This window comes from Nyctibius grandis, chromosome 30 (genome assembly GCF_013368605.1).
Source record: "Nyctibius grandis isolate bNycGra1 chromosome 30, bNycGra1.pri, whole genome shotgun sequence".
NCBI classification, from domain to species: domain Eukaryota; kingdom Metazoa; phylum Chordata; class Aves; order Nyctibiiformes; family Nyctibiidae; genus Nyctibius; species Nyctibius grandis.
In genome coordinates this window covers 923,813-940,424 of record NC_090687.1, presented here as the reverse complement: position 1 = coordinate 940,424, position 16,612 = coordinate 923,813, and the positions used below count along the sequence as shown (strand labels likewise).

Here is a 16,612-nt window from a genome sequence, read left to right as displayed (position 1 = left end):
GGTCTGGAGGGTCTGACCTTCGAGGAACAGCTGAGGGAGCTGGAGGTGTTTAACCTGGAGAAGAGGAGGCTCAGAGGTGACCTTAGTGCAGTCTACAACTACCTGAAAGGAGGTTGTAGTGAAGTGGGAGTCGGCCTCTTCTCCCAGGCAACCAGCGATAGGACAAGAGGACACAGCCTCAAGGTTGGCCAGGGGAGGTTCAGGTTGGACATTAGGAAGCATTTCTTCTCAGCAAGGGTCATTAGCCATTGGAAGGGGCTGCCCAGGGAGGTGGTGGAGTCACCATCTCTGGAGGGGTTTAAGACTGGACATGGCACTTAGTGCCATGGTCTAGTTGACATGGTGGTGTCAGGGCAATGGTTGGACTCAATGACCCCAGAGGGCTCTTCCAACCTCATTGATTCTGTGATTCTGTGATATGGCAACCTCGTGCAGAGGGCTGGGGGCTGTCAGTGGGTGCTTTGCCGGGCAGGCTGCTTTCTAGCACGCACTGCCAGTCGCATCCCAGCTGCCCAGAGCACTGTGCCTCGAGGATGTCCCCTGACACTCTGCTTTCTCCTGCCCTCCCATCCCATCATACAGGGGCTTCTGGGCATCCAGGACCTGGGGCAGGTCTTCTTCGAACCTGTCAAAGACAAACAGGGCAACATCCTCATCGTCACCCTGAAGGAGGTGAAGACCAACCAGACCTTCGAGAGCGTTCGCTGGGTCCCCATCTGCAAGCTGCAGACGAGCCGCAAGTCCGTGTCCTCTCCGGAGGAGCCCACCGCTCTGGACACGCTGCTCATCTCCATCCAGGTGCTGCACCAGTGCCGTTGTGGCAGGGGATTGTGGTGGGCTCCATTGCGGGACCACCAGCACTCCCTGCTCCCCCTCAGGCTGGAAAGGCCATGGCAGAGCCCGGGCCACCCAGGGTTGGGTCCTGGCTGCAGGCAGAGGGGGAGCAGAGCCCAACCAGCCTGCAAAAATCCTGTTGCTTCCAGGGGAGGCATCAGTCTGGTGCCACATTCATCCCAGCAGCACCGGGTTGTACTTACTCTGCCACTTCCCTTCTGCCGGCTGGGCAGCGGCCGGCACGAGGGCAGGGGAGAGCCCCGCTGCAAGGGCTCGCTCAGTCCAGCGGTGCCTTTCTCTTCAGGAGAAGCTGGCGTACCACCAGCGGAGCAGCCATGCCCTCTCCCCGGGCCTCTACCTGGGCTACTTGAAGCTCTGCAGCGCCGTGGATCAGATCCGAGTGCTGGTGCCGGAGCGGCTCCCCAACATCCTGTGCCACGTCAAGATCCGCTCCAACCCCAACATCTCCAGGTGGGGCTCGCAGGGCAGCTCACCCGGGGCAGCCAGGTTCCTCTGTCCCACCCAGCCTAAGAGCACCCATCACCTCCTGCTCCTGCTCTCAGGCTCGTGGCAGCAGCGTAATACTTGCTCTCAGCCCCGCTGCCTGCCGTGGAGGGCAGCCTGGGGCTGGGGCAAACCAAAGGCCCCCTCTGCCTCCGCAGCTCCCGCATCCCTTGGGGTGCTGCACCATCGGGGGTGGTAAAGCCAAGCAAACAGAGCTTTCGTAGCGACTGCGCATTCAGGTCCACCCCGAGCTGCTCCCTCCTTCACGTGCCTGTCTCTGCCCTTCCCCAGGGAGGAGTGGGAATGGCTGCAGAAGATGGCCAGTGTGGAGGAGCCTGTTCCTGCAGAGCCAGAGGCTGAGATCTCCCAGAACCACTTGTTTCAGGAGCTCCAGGTGGCCATCAAGGAGCTGATGAACCTGGTCAACATCCCATTGCAAGAGGTACAGGCAGGTGCTGAGGTTTGGGGAGGAGGGAGGAGAAGGGGCTGTGTAGCACCACGTTGGTCACTGCGGCGGGCAGGGTACCGCACCCCTGGTCCTTCTTTGGGGGCCTGAAGCATCGATGAGATTTTAGTCCCATGCAAACAGAAGGCAAGTGATGGACAACCAGCATCTAGAGCATCTGCCTGCCCAGGAATAGTGTCCACAGGAGCTGTTTGTCTTACCCTCACCTGTACCTCTGAAGCAAGGGTGGTGAATCTGGGTTTGCATTGTTGCCTGCCATGTGATTTGGTCCTGGGCTCAGCCCTTGCAGCACGAGACCAGTCCAACTCTGCCCCTCCAGAGCAGGATGGTCGCTCCCCAGCGGTGGGATGGAGCTGCAGCCCCCTGGGCCAGACTGCACGGGGAGAAATCCCTCCTCCACTGTGCCGAGCATTCGCTGGGAAGGTGCCCACCAGCCCCAGTGCCAGGCACGTGCTTCTGGCCAGGAAGCCATGAGGGCACCTCTCTGAGCAGGGCTGAGACAATCACTGGTGGCACTTCTTCTCTGAGACCCTGTAGTAGTGACCTTGACCAGTAGTCTAGAGACTTTAGGGTAAATGAGAGAGAAAAGGTGGTGTGTAGATTATGCCAGAAGCAAGGAGCCTCTGGTTGTGTGCTGGAAAAGCAGTGTCCCCCGGCTGCAGGTGGTCCCTGAGGACTCATCTGTGGATGAGGACTTGGTGGAGGGCCCACCAGGTGATGTTTGCAGCTGTTACCTGCAGTGTCTTCTTGCAGGCCAAAGATTTCCGTCTGTACAGCCAAGAGGTGCTGGACTTTGGGGGCCAGGTCTCCTTCCTGCTGCTGCTGCCACCATCAGATGACGTCTGCACTGCTCCGGGCCAGAACAACCCCTACACCCCTCGCTCTGGCTTCCTCATGCTGCCACTGCAGATCTTTGAGCTAGGTGAGGAGGGGGAGTGCCAAAACCCAACCTTGCTGATCTCCTTGTCCTCTGAGACCTCCCAAGAACTGGGATGGGCAGTGGGGTGGGCTGGAGCTCCCTCACCTTCCCCAGGAGAGGAGGGATGGAGAGGGATGCTGAGGGCTCTCCAAGTAGGCTAGAGGACAGCGTTGCCTCCTCCCTGTGTTGGGTGAGCGGGGAGGAGCCTGTAGGGCATCCACAGCAAGAGACCTGATATTTTTCATTCCCTCCCCTCTCTTTTTTCCTCTTCCCAGTCCACTTCTTCACATACGACCACGAGTTCATCACCCAGTACTGCCAGGTGTCTGCCCTCCTGGAGCTGGAGTCGCTCCTCTCTCAGCAGAGCCTCAGGGAGGCCTTCTCCGACGCCGAGCTCTCCACCGCGAAGCAGAGGCACCAGCAGGTTCAGGACTACATCCAGGTACGTGGAGCGGGAGCGTGCTGGGAGGGAGCCAGGCTCAAGGGTGCCCATGGGATGTGGGCAGGACAGTCATGCCCTGGATGAGCTGCAGGAGCATCCCCACCAGGCAGCCACCAGTGGTCAAAGCAGCATCTTCCCACCTCGGAGCACTGTCTTGGGATTTCCCGGCTCGGGGATTCCTCCAAAGCTTTCGCTTCTTTAATATCTTTATCAATCATCTGGACAAGGGGATCGAGTGCACACTCAGTAAGTTCACAGATGACACCAAGTTGGGTGGGAGCATTGATCTGCTGGAGGGCAGGAGGCTCTGCAGAGGAGTCTGGACAGGCTGGAGCGATGGGCCGAGGCCACTGTATGAGGGTCAACAAGGCCAAGTGTCGGGTCCTGCACTTGGGGCACAACAACCCCACGCACCGCTACAAGCTGGGGGAAGAGTGGCTGGAAAGTGCCTGGTGGAAAAGGACCTGGGGGTGTTGGTCGATGGCGGCTGGATATGAGCCAGCAGTGTGCCCAGGTGGCTAAGAAGGCCACCAGCATCCTGGCTTGTATCAGCACTAGTGTGTCCAGGAGGACCAGGGCAGGGATCGTCCCCCCGTACTCGGCACTGGTGAGACCGCACCTTGAATCCTGGGTGCAGTTCTGGGCCCCTCACTACAAGAAAGACCTTGAGGTGCTGGAGCAAGTCCAGAGAAGGGCAACGGAGCTGGGGAAGGGTCTGGAGCACAAGTGTGATGAGGAGCGGCTGAGGGACCTGGGGTTGTTTAGCCTGGAGAAAAGGAGGCTGAGGGGAGACCTTCTCGCTCTCTACAACTGCCTGAAAGGAGGGTGTAGCGAGGTGGGGTCGGTCTCTTCTCCCAGGTAACAAGCGATAGGACGAGAGGAAACAGCCTCAAGTTGCACCAGGGGAGGTTTAGATTGGAGATCAGGAACAATTTCTTCCCCAAAAGGTCTGTCAAGCATTGGCACAGGCTGCCCAGGGCAGTGGTGGAGTCCCCATCCCTGGGGGGATTTAAAAGCCGTGTCGATGTGGTGCTGAGGGCCATGGGTTAGTGGTGGGCTTGGCAGTGCTGGGTTAACGGTTGGACTCGATGATCTTAAAGGTCCTTTCCAACCAAAACGATCCTGTGATTCTATGATTCTTGGGAAGGGTGTGTGGGGAGAGCCTGTGTTTTGCGCTGGGGCTTTTTTGTTGCTGCCGTTTGCTTTTTCAAAGGGATCTGTCATTTCCCATTTTGGCAGCAAATGGAGGAGATCTGGCGCGAGATGCGCTGGATTATGGATGCCCTGCAGCACGCCCGCTACAAGCAGCCCTCCTGCGGCGTGTCTCTCAGCGGCTTCCTCAGCGAGGCCGGCGGGGCGATGAAGGAGAAAACCCAATCCACCTCGTCCCACCTCGACTACCTTCCCTCCCCGGCGCCCTCGCCAGACACCAGCCGTAAGCTCAACTCCGGTAAGGACTGGGCTTTGCAAAGCTCCTGCCAGTGGGCTCCAGGGCGTGCTCAGGGGGAAGGGGAGGGCTGCTCTGGGGGTGCAGGCAGGGCCGGTGTCGGGAGCATGGGCAGGTCTCGGTTGGGGCAGGACATGTTCTGCCTGTGCCTTGGCGAGCGCGCACGGGTGTCTGGCAGGGGAGTAAAGGGTCGGGGGCTCCTTGGACTCCATCTGGTGCAGACCCTCAGCCGGGGTTGCCAACAGCAAGGCAGCTTTGCCCCTCTGTGATTCTCTTACGCCCCTCGCAGACTCGCACGGGCTGTCGGACGAGGAGGGCTCCTCGGAGGTGTTCCTGGCCACCGACAGCGACTACGACTCCAGCAGGGCTCAGAGCCCGAAGGAGCTCGACCTGCTGTACTCCTCCTCGGGGCCCGAGTGCTGCGGCAGGAGAGCGGCCCGCGCCCTGCGGGACAGCACCCCGGACGTCCTGCCGAGCCACGAGCTCAAAACCCCGCCGCCGCCGCCGCCGCCGTCGGAGGAACCCCGGCCACCCCCCGAGCTCTACGACAGCGACTTCGTCCTGCCCAGCCGCCAGATCGAGCTGCTGCGCATCACGGAGAAGCGGCAGGCGTACTGCGTCCGCACCAGCAGCCTGGACTTCCCCAAACCGCTCTGCCAGGCGGCCAGAAAGTCCTGCCCCGGCTCCGTCGACAGCTCCCCGACGGAGAGCAGGACCGCGGGCCCCTGCGGCCAGCTCAGGCTGGGGACTGGCTCGACGCCCAGTCCCGAGCGCAGCCGGGGCGGGCAGAGCTCTGAGCCCGTCTTCCGGACGCGCTCAGCCGAGTGGACTCAGAGCTTCCAGGAGCAGCCGGAGCAGCTCGGGTTGCCCTTGGCCGACCCAGGGAAGAAGCCGGGCTCTGTCACCTTGCGGGTCTGCCCCCAGTACGAAACCGGACTCTCCAAAGAGACCAGTGTCAAGGTACCGGAGCTCTGCCGTGCCCACACGGAAAGGGCTGGCAGGGTGGGGAGGCAGCGGGAGCTGCGTGCCCCTCGCCTGGCACTGCCCCCTCCATGCCCCACCATCCCCTGGAGACCCGCAGCACTCCCGCCCTGTGTCCCTTTGTCCCTGCGGTAGTGACGAGGCTCCCGGCAGCGCGGGATGGGGTGTGTGGCTCTGCAGGAGCGATAGCCGCTGCTGCGGAGGGGTCAGGGCCACGGGTAGGGGATTTGTGGGGGGACAAGGCAGCGGAGCCGTGGTTCAGCTCAGTCTGTGGGTCAGCAGCTGGCAGGAGGTTGGTGCCACCCAGCACTCACCCAGGCAGTGAGCAAAGGTGACATTGATGGATTTCTCTCGCTGCGTCCTGGTGTTCAAACACATCAGTCCCCAGCTGAAACCCAGTCATCAGCCCTGCCCTGTCCCCGTCCCTCCCACAGCGTCCCCTCCCCGGGGTCTGTGCTCCCCCACCTCCAGCCCCGTGTTGCCTTTGGGGAAGGGAGCGCAGGAGCCGCTGTCTCCAGCCCAGGAAGGGGAGCAGGCAAAGCTGCCTCCTCCCTGCAGGCGCTGGGGTCTACCAGAGCTGCTGTGCAACCTGGGTCCTCCCCGCGAGGGCTTTGCTGCTGAGAGCTGACCCCCCCAGCTCTGATCACCCTCACCTGCTCCAGGTGGGGTCCCCCCATGGAGGAGGTCCTCCTCTGGCTCTGCCACCTCCTTTGCTCCCAGCCACAAAGCTCCTTCCCCTCTTGAAATTTCCCTTCCGACATGCCTGGTGCCCAGAGCCGAGGCTGACGGAGCAGCCTGAGCACAGCCAGCCCATAAAATGCCAGAGGAAGGACAGAGCTGATGGGGTTTTATTGCTGGTGAGTTTTGATAGCTGGCTTCTCCGCACCCATCGGGGACGTTAGAAGCAGAGGGGGGATCTGACTCGCGGTGTTTAGTTTCCATCTGAGACATTACCGTAGATTTCTGTGCGACTGAAGCACAGCCCTCGGGTTCCTGGCGGGCTGCCCACGTGGCTTTTGAAGTTGCAAAGCTCTGGGACACGCCTGCTTGCGAGCGTTTTTACGACGTTCTCCTCGAAGAAAGCCGAGTTCAAAGGCTCGGCTCCTCGGCTGGTGTAAATCAGCTGAGCCCTGTGCTGATTGTTGGGAGCTGGCGGGGGTCACGCGGGCCGAGGGCTCGGACCACCCTGCCGGGGCACTGCTCGCGGCGCTCCTCATGTGCCAAAGGAAACTGTCGCCTTGCCCGGGCGAGGATGGATGTCCTGCTTTGGGGCCTTTGAATTCAAGTAGCGGGCTCCTGATGGTCGTTAGCAGCCAGAGCCCAAATGAGCTCGTTTACTCGGCTGTGTTTGGGTTTGGGAGGGCAGTCCCCAAGGAAGCGGAGAGGGAGAGCGAGGGTAGATGTTGGTGGGAGAACCCTGAGCTTGTGAATGGGACAAAATTTAGTGCTGCTTCCCAAAAAAGGCTTCAGCTGAGTTTGGCAGAGCTGTGGTGATTCAGCTGGTCTGATGGTCTGGATCCTGCTCACGAGAGGGACTTTATGCAGATCCCTCCATGGTGCCAGGAGCAGAGCTGGCACTATCCCTCTCCAGCCGCAGGTAATGGGACAGTGGGGCAGCCTGAGCGGAGCGGGTGAGCTGTAGGTGACACACGCAAGAGTTGAGTAAGGACTCAGAGAGTGCAGTGGAGGCAAGGAAGTGGTGTGTGAGTAGGAGATGTGGTGTGCCAGGCATCCCCAGGCACGGCGTGCCCATGGCTCCACGCCGGGCTGCTGCCACCTGCTCACCGGGCACCTTTGGGACAGCTGTTCCTCCACCCTAATGATCACCACTGTAGGACACGCCGTGTGCTGCCTCCGGCCCCTGGTTCCTCCTCCTTCCTCCCCCTTACCACCCATCTCTCCCACCTTCTCTTTCTGCAGCTGCACATCACCAGCCAGACGTCCGCCGGGGAGGTGGTGAAGCTGGTGGTGCTCGAGATGAACGACGTCTCCCGCGGCGTGCTGGGCGGCTCGGCCGCCTTCTGCTACGGCGAGGAGCAGCTGGAGCACTTCGGACTGGTGTTCGCCTCTGACGAGAGCGAGCAGTGGCTTCCCGATGACTTCTTGCCTCTGTCCCTCCAAACTACCCGGCCCGAGGGGCAGTTCTACGTCCGGATCAAGGAGACATCCCCTCTGGTGCTCCAGTATGGGCCAGCGACCACCGTATGAGAGGAGGCGAGCCGGCCGGGCGGCGCGGGGACCTCAGCTTCCAGAGACCAGACAGCTCGTCTCTGATGCTTCCTTCTTCCACAGACACCCTCTCATCAGGCGTCCGCGCGGTGGAATGGGATCATACTGGGCTGTGTGTTATTTGTTTGTGTTATTTTATTTTTTTTTTTTTAACCAAAGAGACATCGAGACTCAGTTTTTCTGACTGCAGAAGAGGAGGGTGGAGTGCGGAGACCTCAGAGCTCAGGAGGAATCTCGGCAGGAATGGAATTTTTGAAAGCAAACATTTTTAAGGGGAAAGGGGGGGGGAGAGAGGAAAAATATTACAAGAACAAGCAGCAATACCTTATTTTTTTTTCTTTCTTCTTTTTCTGAAAAGCCTTGTTTGGGATTCACTGAAGGCAAAGCCACAGAGGGTTGCTGGGGAGGGTTGTGGTGTCAGTGAGGAGAGGGCATGAGCTACAGGGACAGCATGGAGAAGGGTGTTTTCCTATCTGCCCTCCTTTCACCATACCTGGAGAAACAATTCTTGCACATAGTTCTTGGAACAAAAATATATTATTTTTTTCCTGAAAAAAAAATTACTAATAATTGTGCTAGAGACGCTGGGATTGTGTAAGAGGTGAAGACCCTTTGACTTGTTCTAAAGGCAAAAGGAACCCACGCAGCCAGCCCCGTCACACAGCTGGGTTGACAGCCCACTACAGGTTTGCTCTAGGGCATCTACTGCGACACCCCGCGCACCACCCTGGGGTCTCCTTCCCTCCTCTGTTGCCGTTTCGTTCTGGTGATTGTGCTTGGCCTCTCTTGTACGTCCTATAGCATGACATCTTGTTAGCCGCTCGGTCTCTTGTGAACAAGGTTATTTTTCTGATCTCCTGTGGTCCATAGTAAAGATGACTGCTGCTCACTGCGTATCGCTCTTTTTCCTTATCGCGGCTTGATGTGTAGCGTTCCTTCATCCCCCCAAATTAGCCCAGAGTTCAAGGGCTGGGCTCATCTTTCCCAGGGGCGTTTCATGGGATGCTTTCCACCCAGGGGTTGTTCACATTAACAAGCAAATCACATGAGTGGGAGCGAAGGGCAAGTTAAAAATGTTTTTCTGGGCTTCATTGCTCTGTAACAAAGTCACAGAATCACAGAATCAATGAGGTTGGAAGAGCCCTCTGGCATCATCAAGTCCAACCATTGCTCTGACACCACCCTGTCAACTAGACCATGGCACTAAGTGCCATGTCCAGGCTTTTCTTAAACCCCTCCAGAGATGGTGAGTCCACCACCTCCCTGGGAAGCCCCTTCCAATGGCTAATGACCCTTGCTGAGAAGAAATGCTTCCTAATGTCCAACCTGAACCTCCCCTGGCCAAGCTTGAGGCTGTGTCCTCTTGTCCTAGCGCTGGTTGCCTGGGAGAAGAGGCCGACTCCCACTTCACTACAACCTCCCTTCAGGTAGTTGCAGACTGCACTAAGGTCACCTCTGAGCCTCCTCTTCTCCAGGCTAAACACCCCCAGCTCCCTCAGCTGTTCCTCATAGGTCAGACCCTCCAGACCCTTCACCAGCTTGGTCACCCTCCTCTGGACTTGCTCCAACACCTCAACATCTTGAGGTGCGGGGCCCAGAACTGGACACAGGATTCAAGGTGCGGCCTCACCAGTGCCGAGTACAGAGGGACGATCACTTCCCCAGACTGGCTGACTACACTATTCCTAGTAGAGGCCAGGATGCCATTGGCCACCTTGGTCACCTGGGCACACTGCTGGCTCATGTTTAGCCGGCTGTCACCTCCACATAGTGTTGGAAACCCAATGGTTGTAGGGCCCAAGCATCTGCAGTTAGATGCATTAATCCAGTCCTGCAGCCTCCACCGAGGGAAGAACACCAGGGGAGAAGAGCGTGGAAGGCAGCGAGAGCTCGCAGCTGTATTGCAGCTGGTGCAAACAATTCCAAGCAAGCGGCAGCAAGCAAGGTGCAAGGCTGGCGGTCCTTCACCAGAGGAGGCTCGTGTTGCTGATGCCCCTTTAGCAGCCACCTCGCTCCCCTTCTCTCTGCGTGGAGGGGTTAGGGCTGGGCAGCAGAGCCCCGTCTCTGGGTGCCAGGGTGAAGGCAGGGGCTCTGCGGGCAGCCACCCGGGGTCTGCCATCACTCCTCGGTGGTTCGTCGTTCCTCTCCTTGCTGAGGAGAGCCGGCGGCAGGAATATATCCCAGCACGAGCCCTTCACCGCCCCACGTCAAAGCCACTCTGGAGGGGAGGATCGTGTGCCAGCCCCTCAGCTGGTGCAAATCAACAGCACCGCATTGACGTCAGCGCAGACACCGCCATGGGACGGGGAGGCGAGTGGCAAAGGAACATTGAAAAAGGCACTTCTCCCATCTCCTTTCCCCTTCACTCGTCTCCTGCCTCAAGTTAAAACCAATCCCACTGTCCTAGGTCAAGGAAGAAGCAGGCTGGTGCGTGCAGAGATCCCCATGGAGTTTGTCCTTGTTGGGCATTGACATCCCGAAGAGGCAGGAGCGGCAGCGTAGCCCTTCCCTAGCAAGAGCCTGTTCACATGTATCACCTACTGATGCTCAGAGCCTGGGGCAGAGGAGAGGGAAGGCACAACTGGTGGAAAACCATTAAGTGGCTTTCTGGAAGTCACAGAGTGAATTCAGTATTAGAGCAGGGCTACGTACAGAAAGCTACATCTGTGTTCCTGATGCGCTGGAGCACGGATCCGTGCAACTCTTGCTGATGCCATTTATTTGACCCCAGAGGGAAAAAAGGCCTCCCCCTTTCTGAGGCAATTGTTCTCCCTTCCTAGAAGCCCTGCTCCATCGAGAGGGATGGAACCGTGACCCAAAGCCAGGCACCGGGGTGGGCATGGGGCAAGCTCTGCAGCTAGACCCTGCTGGGACCTGGTTACCCACGTTTCTCAGTGCAGGGCTCCTGCCCACGGGTCTCGCTGGCCATGCAGAGCTTTTCTGCAGGAGTTTCTCTAGCTGCGTAGCAAGATGTATCACTTGGTCGCAGGGAACAAAAGCAGTACGTGGTTTCATGGGAGCTACTCCTCTTGCCTGGAAGAGGAAGAGGGAAAGAGCAAGGGCCTGGGTAGAAGCAGAGCTGGATGCAGTCAGAGTGGGAAGGGTGGAGCTGCATGGCAGTCATGTAGGAACCCCCCCCTACCAGGGGCACTGGGACATGTGATGTCCTGATGGAAGCTTCACTCCTCCCCCAAGCACATCTTCAACTCCACGATATTGACGTTATGGACACATCTGCCCTGCGCTGGTAAGGGATGCATGATAAGGTGGGACTGCCATGAAAGCAGAGCAAAGAGGGCCTGGGTGAAGAAGAGGGATTTCTGGGGCAGGCTCTGCTGCACAACGTTTATTGAAGAATGGCACTTGCAAAGTGGTTGCATCTTTTCACGTTCTCCTTCTCTCCCTGGGTGGCTTCATGGGCACATCCCAATGTTTTCTTTCCAAACAGGTCTTGAAGCCTTCAGACGCTCTCCTGCCCTTCCCCATGGCTGAGGAGGGAGAGCAGAAACCGTGCAGGCTCTGTACGTGGCAGTCTCTAAGGCTATAATCCCAGTGCTAAGGGCTGTGGGGAGCCCATGTGGCTGCTTGAACCAGCCTGGAGCCAGGAGCTGTCGACATGAAGGTTGGTTTTTAATATTTGAAGGCTATGTCCGTGCGCTCTTAAGCAGGATGGTGTTAAGACTGGGGCTTAGTGGCTTGAGGCCCTAAGGGGCAGTGAGGCTCTGGGTTAGGTAGCTCAAGCTTTGCTGTCACTTCTTCACCCCCCTGTGCCTCAGTGGCTCTCTGTTCCCTTCTTTCTCCAACCCAAAGCCATGCACCTGGCAGCAAGTGACCTGAGCAAGGCTGGTATGGGGCTGAAAACCTCCCACCAGCTTCAGCATCGCTCTCGGGGCAGCTGGCGTGGCGTGACAAGGTGTGCTGTCAGGCGAGGAGGAGCCAGGGCAGTCGTTCTCAGCAGCACAAGGGTTAGCAGCATTTGCTCTGGTAGATCTCCTCACACTGGTGGTCGAGGTTTGGTGAAGGGGCTTTCTCAGTGGGGACCAGCCTGGCACTCGCTCTGGCATGTGCCCCATGGCACAGGCGATGGAGGAAGATGCCCAGAGCACCTGGCTTCATCCCTGCTCTCTCCTGGCATGGGGAAACAGTGGAGGTGGAGCTGGAAGAGGCATGATTTTGCTTGTAGCAATCCCTTTTGTCCAGTATTTTAATGAGCAAAGCAGGCTGGAACCCTGGAGGGGCCCGGGGAGGCTGTGCCTGCACAGACCTGTATCACCAGGCACAGACATCACTGTCCCCACAGTGCCCATGTCCCCAGTACTGCCAGCCACAGGCACTGCCAGCATCCATGCCCAAACACCGCTGTGCCCATATGTGCGTGCACCTCCCCGCATTCCCATATACCCACCTGAGCCCAGGTGAGCACCCCCAGTGCGCACTAACCCCCTCCGCACCCGCATGCCACCCAAATTGTTCTGGGGTTTCCTTTCCAGCTGGGAGCATGCAGGGTGTGAAGGCAGCAGTGGGCATCGCATGGGGATGCATTTCCTACCTTCCCTGGGAGGCAGGGGCCAGTCTGCTCAGCTGGGACGTGTGGCCTCCTCTTCCAGGCACCGTGGAGCACCAAAAGATGACGCTGCAGAACAATTTGTACTTTGTGAGGGTGTTTTAGTCTCTTTGTCAACATCACTTCCGTCACGAACAGCATTTAAATGCAGATCAGTGTATTAGCTTTTTGCTGTTGGGAACAGTGAAAGCAAAATATCAACTTGTCCAGTCCAGCAACCAGGTCATCTCCTCCCTCCACTTGGAGGTAGACCCAGGTCCAGAAGCTCAGCAGGAGAAAACTGGCGTACTTCCATGAAGGTGAGTGGGAATGTGTTGATTTACATCACCAGAAGAGCCGTGCCTGCACAGTATTTTGGTCACATTGTACAGATTCATAGAAATAAACCTGAATTGTGACACCGAATCCCCTCCCCAAAATCAGGAGCTTGTTGGCATCAGTTCTAAAGCATCTACATTTCTCTTCTCCCATCCAAAGGGAGTTGTTCAGTTTATGAGACATGAATCCAGCTTTGTGTTTCCCAAGGTTTGGCTCTCTGAGTCTGAGATGTAGAGGGGGTTTGTTGGCTTTTTTTTCCTTTTTTTGCCTTTTTCTCTCCCCCCGGCTCCTTTTTTTTCCCTGGGACACTGCTTTTTTCCTTAGTTCTGATTACGGGGAAGCTGAAGAGCCACCCTTTCTATAAAGCAGCTGCAATGTCCACAGAGGAGAGATGCTCTGAGCCTGAGCTGTTGAAGTCAGTGGAAGCCTTTCTTCCCTCAAACAGGAGGCGAGAAAAAGAGCAAGAGCCATTCCAGCCATCCAAAACACAGTGGAAGTTCCAGGGCTATTCTGGCACATGCAATTACTAAGTTAATTATTGCTCTATCATCTGTAGGAACTCTGTACAATCACTGTGCAGTTACACGAACTGTTTACCCACATCGCTTATAAATAGAGTCGCTGTATAATTGAAACGTGGCGTGATCAGATTTATGCCGGGTGAATCAAGGGGTTGCAGCATGCCCACACTTTCCATCCCCAGCACAGATACCCACTGAGGATGCAGCTTCGCCGAGCAGCCGCTGAGCAAAACACTGTTGGCCTGAAGCTCACAGTCAAGTAGCCTTTACTCAGCCGGCCCAGGTTTCTCTGAGAAACCACACACTGGTCTAGTCTGTACGCTGTGGGCAAAGCCACTTCCCATGTGGAACCAGGCTGGACAACGCAGGTTTTAGACCAAGATTGCAATTTCCCAACCACAAAGACACTTGGATTAGAGGAGATGGGAGTCCTGGTAACGTTAGCACCATTGGAAAGCTCCGGCTGACTTTGGTGTGTCTAGGATTTTTTTGGCTTGAGGTTCTCCAACCCACCTATAGACCAGGCAGCAGACAGCCCTTTCCACCCTATGAAAATTCCTGGGACACAGGAAAGTCTTCTGTTCCCAAAGCAACCTGAAAAATAAAACATGGTGAAAACAGAAACTGAAAATACGAAGGAATGAGGAAGCAATAGTGCTTTATTTTACTTTATTTTCCACTTTTTTTAAAAAAAAACAAACCTGAAATTTTTTTTTAACCAAACTTATTTTCACTTGAAAAAACAAAACATGGGAACAATCCAGTGACTATCTACAAGTTTGTTCTAACTCAATAATTTTGGAGGATACCATTTGTTGAAACCAACAATCCTTTATGAACATTTATATTACGGATAAAAATTGCATTTTTGGTGGGAAGAAAAAAGAAAAACCCAAGAGGTGATGTGTTAAAACAACATTTTTTAGGGTTATTCCCTCAAGCCCCAGCTTAATCTGGTAGATCATAAACCACATGCTTAAAGCTGAGCATGCGCTTTGCTGACTCAGGCTTCAAAGACCGTTTGGAGATGCAAATATGTTTGTCCTGATTTGATCTGTAAATTAAGATAGGAGCAAAAGTATGATTTTGCTTTTCTTGAGCTGCTCACATGGTCCAGCAGCTCAAGAAAAGCAAAATCATACTTTTGTTGCTATCTTAATCCTAGACTTGCCAGGGGAGTAGCTGGCTGGTCGCTGCTTTTCACCTGACTCAGCCCCCGGGAAGGCCCAGGCTGGAGCTGGCTGCAGGAGATCCCAGCAGCTCTGCTCTCGAGGTGCGGTTTGCTGTGGCAGAAATAGCTGCAAGCGCTGCTCCTGAGCCAGCCACATTCCTCTCTTCCCCCAAAGCCCCGTGTGGTGCCAGCCACAGCCAAACCACAACAGAGCACTCTGCGCAAACCAATGTCACCGCTTCTGCTTGCAGTTGTAGAGGGCCCATCACCATGATGGTATCAGCTGACCTGATTCCCAGCGGTTTTCCCTTAAGGCAGCTAGTTTACAATAGTGCCTCAAAACTGGAAATTAAATGCACTAGGTGCTTCCACTGAGGCCCTGCAAATCCATCCCACTGAGCTCCTGACCATGCTGCCTGGAGAAGGAGAAGAGTGAGGTGTCCCAGACAGGATTAGCAGCTTGCGCTGTGGTTCATGGGTGAGTGTTGTGGGGCGCTGCTGTTCCTGCTCCTTCATGAGCAACACACCCAGTTAATTGATCTACATTAAGAACAAACCCAGCCTGGTCCCCCGCAGTGCCATTCATGGATGCAAAGCTCAGCAGGTCACAGGGTGGAGGCTTTCATACAACATCATGGCTTAGACGAGGGCACCACATCTGTGCATGCTGGTTTTTACTCTGCCCACAGTTTATCCTGTAATGACACCAGGAAGCTGAAACCAGGTGCCAAAGTCTACTAAATTTATCTTAAAGGATGTGGGAAATGACCAACTAATTACAGATATCCATATATCTTTAAAGAAAACGTCCCTTGGGTGGCATTTGGTAGAGCAGCCACAAATACCATGTGTGCTTGGGCACAGAAGCAAGGGAGGGAAAATATGCTATGGTCCCACTTTTGCACCCTGTGGTCAGCGTTGGTAAAACATGAGTGTGGATCACACCACCAGGCTGGCGGGCAAGCCCTGGCCGTGCCTGGTTGCACCCTCTCGCAGGGGCTGCCTGGTCCTGCCACCCTGCCTGTCGCAAGCACTGAGAAACCACAGTGAGGTGATGGTACCCAGCATGCTTGGACTGGGAAGGAGGGTGGAAAGACAGAGGTTGATGGCCTGCCTACATGGTGGACCCAGTGCTGTAGGTCTCACCAAGAGATTCAGCTTTCTTGGTGTCTAATGAAGGGCTCTGCAAGGGGAAGACCCTGTGATAACATCTGCAGCTGCTCCACTCTAGGCTGAGCCCTGAGCATGGATTAATGGTGCACTTAACCTGCCACAGGGATTTAAATCCCAGGTTTTCCTGGTTTGACTGTAAGTAGAAATGTACCTTTTTGCACCAGGCTGAAGCACAAATATTTTTACAAAGTCTAGGATGTGGGATTGACCAGCCCAGGGCCAGCTGGTGCCATATGCTGCCGTGGCAAGCAGAGATGGAGCCATGCTAGCAGAAGGCTGTGGCCCCTTGATGGTCAGGTCTAATTGCACAAGGATGTGCACAGTGGTGCAGATGGGCAGCTTGTACACTGCCAGGGGTTGGGCTGTTAAGTAAAACAGAGGTGGAAGATACATTGGAGAGTCTCTAGGAAACACCCATCTGGACAATTTTGTGGTGGTGTTTCCTTCCAGATGACTTTCCCAGCCCTCCTGCTTGGCTAGGTTAACTCAAGGTCAAGTCTCAATGGAGTCAACTGGAGTGTTGCCCTTAGCACTGGTGGGACCAGAGATTTGGCTTGTGAGCAGGCTGCCAGGCAAGGGGTAGTGATCCGCTGCCACAGGGAGTGCCTCTCCCAGCAAGGGTACACGCAGCAGATCCCTCATCCCTCACCATGGCTTGGGTCTTGTTTTCTGGTCCAGGTTGTGACGGGGAGCTGAGGAAGGACACTCACTCTCTCCATTGGCAGTTGTCTCCTGTTTCCATCTGTGGCTGGTACAGGACAAACCAAGCCCTTTTTGTTTTGTCACCAACTGCGGGTGACTCCATGAAGCCGAGCTCTGTTGCACCGTCATGCTCTGGCTGGAAGTGGCTTTGATCTGGGTGTTTAATGAAGACGTTAATTGATAGCACGTGGGGAGGAATTTGAGCTGCTCTGAGCTGTCTCTGAGCCCCTCAGATCCCAGAGCCATCATCCCCTTCAAAACAGAACAGAAGAGTTATTACAAAACAAATCATGTTTGTATAGGCGCTCAAAAAAAAAAAAAGTCCTCTCCAGCTCTGTTAA

General features: G+C 56.0%; 1 protein-coding gene across 4 annotated transcripts in view; it reads left to right on the top strand.

The window, feature by feature from the left end:
• Window positions 1–8,711, top strand: part of LOC137674621 (ankyrin repeat and fibronectin type-III domain-containing protein 1-like) — a 262,483-nt gene extending 253,772 nt beyond the window's left edge. For all 4 annotated transcript variants that reach the window (XM_068420108.1, XM_068420106.1, XM_068420107.1 and 1 more), the window contains 8 exons: window positions 583–798; window positions 1,139–1,305; window positions 1,630–1,780; window positions 2,558–2,726; window positions 2,999–3,165; window positions 4,405–4,615; window positions 4,902–5,572; window positions 7,514–8,711. In XM_068420108.1, coding sequence (XP_068276209.1) covers window positions 583–798; window positions 1,139–1,305; window positions 1,630–1,780; window positions 2,558–2,726; window positions 2,999–3,165; window positions 4,405–4,615; window positions 4,902–5,572; window positions 7,514–7,801 — 2,040 coding nt within the window. In that variant the 3' untranslated portion in view covers window positions 7,802–8,711. The remainder of the gene's footprint in view (window positions 1–582; window positions 799–1,138; window positions 1,306–1,629; window positions 1,781–2,557; window positions 2,727–2,998; window positions 3,166–4,404; window positions 4,616–4,901; window positions 5,573–7,513) is intronic.
• The last annotated feature ends 7,901 nt before the right edge of the window (window positions 8,712–16,612 follow it).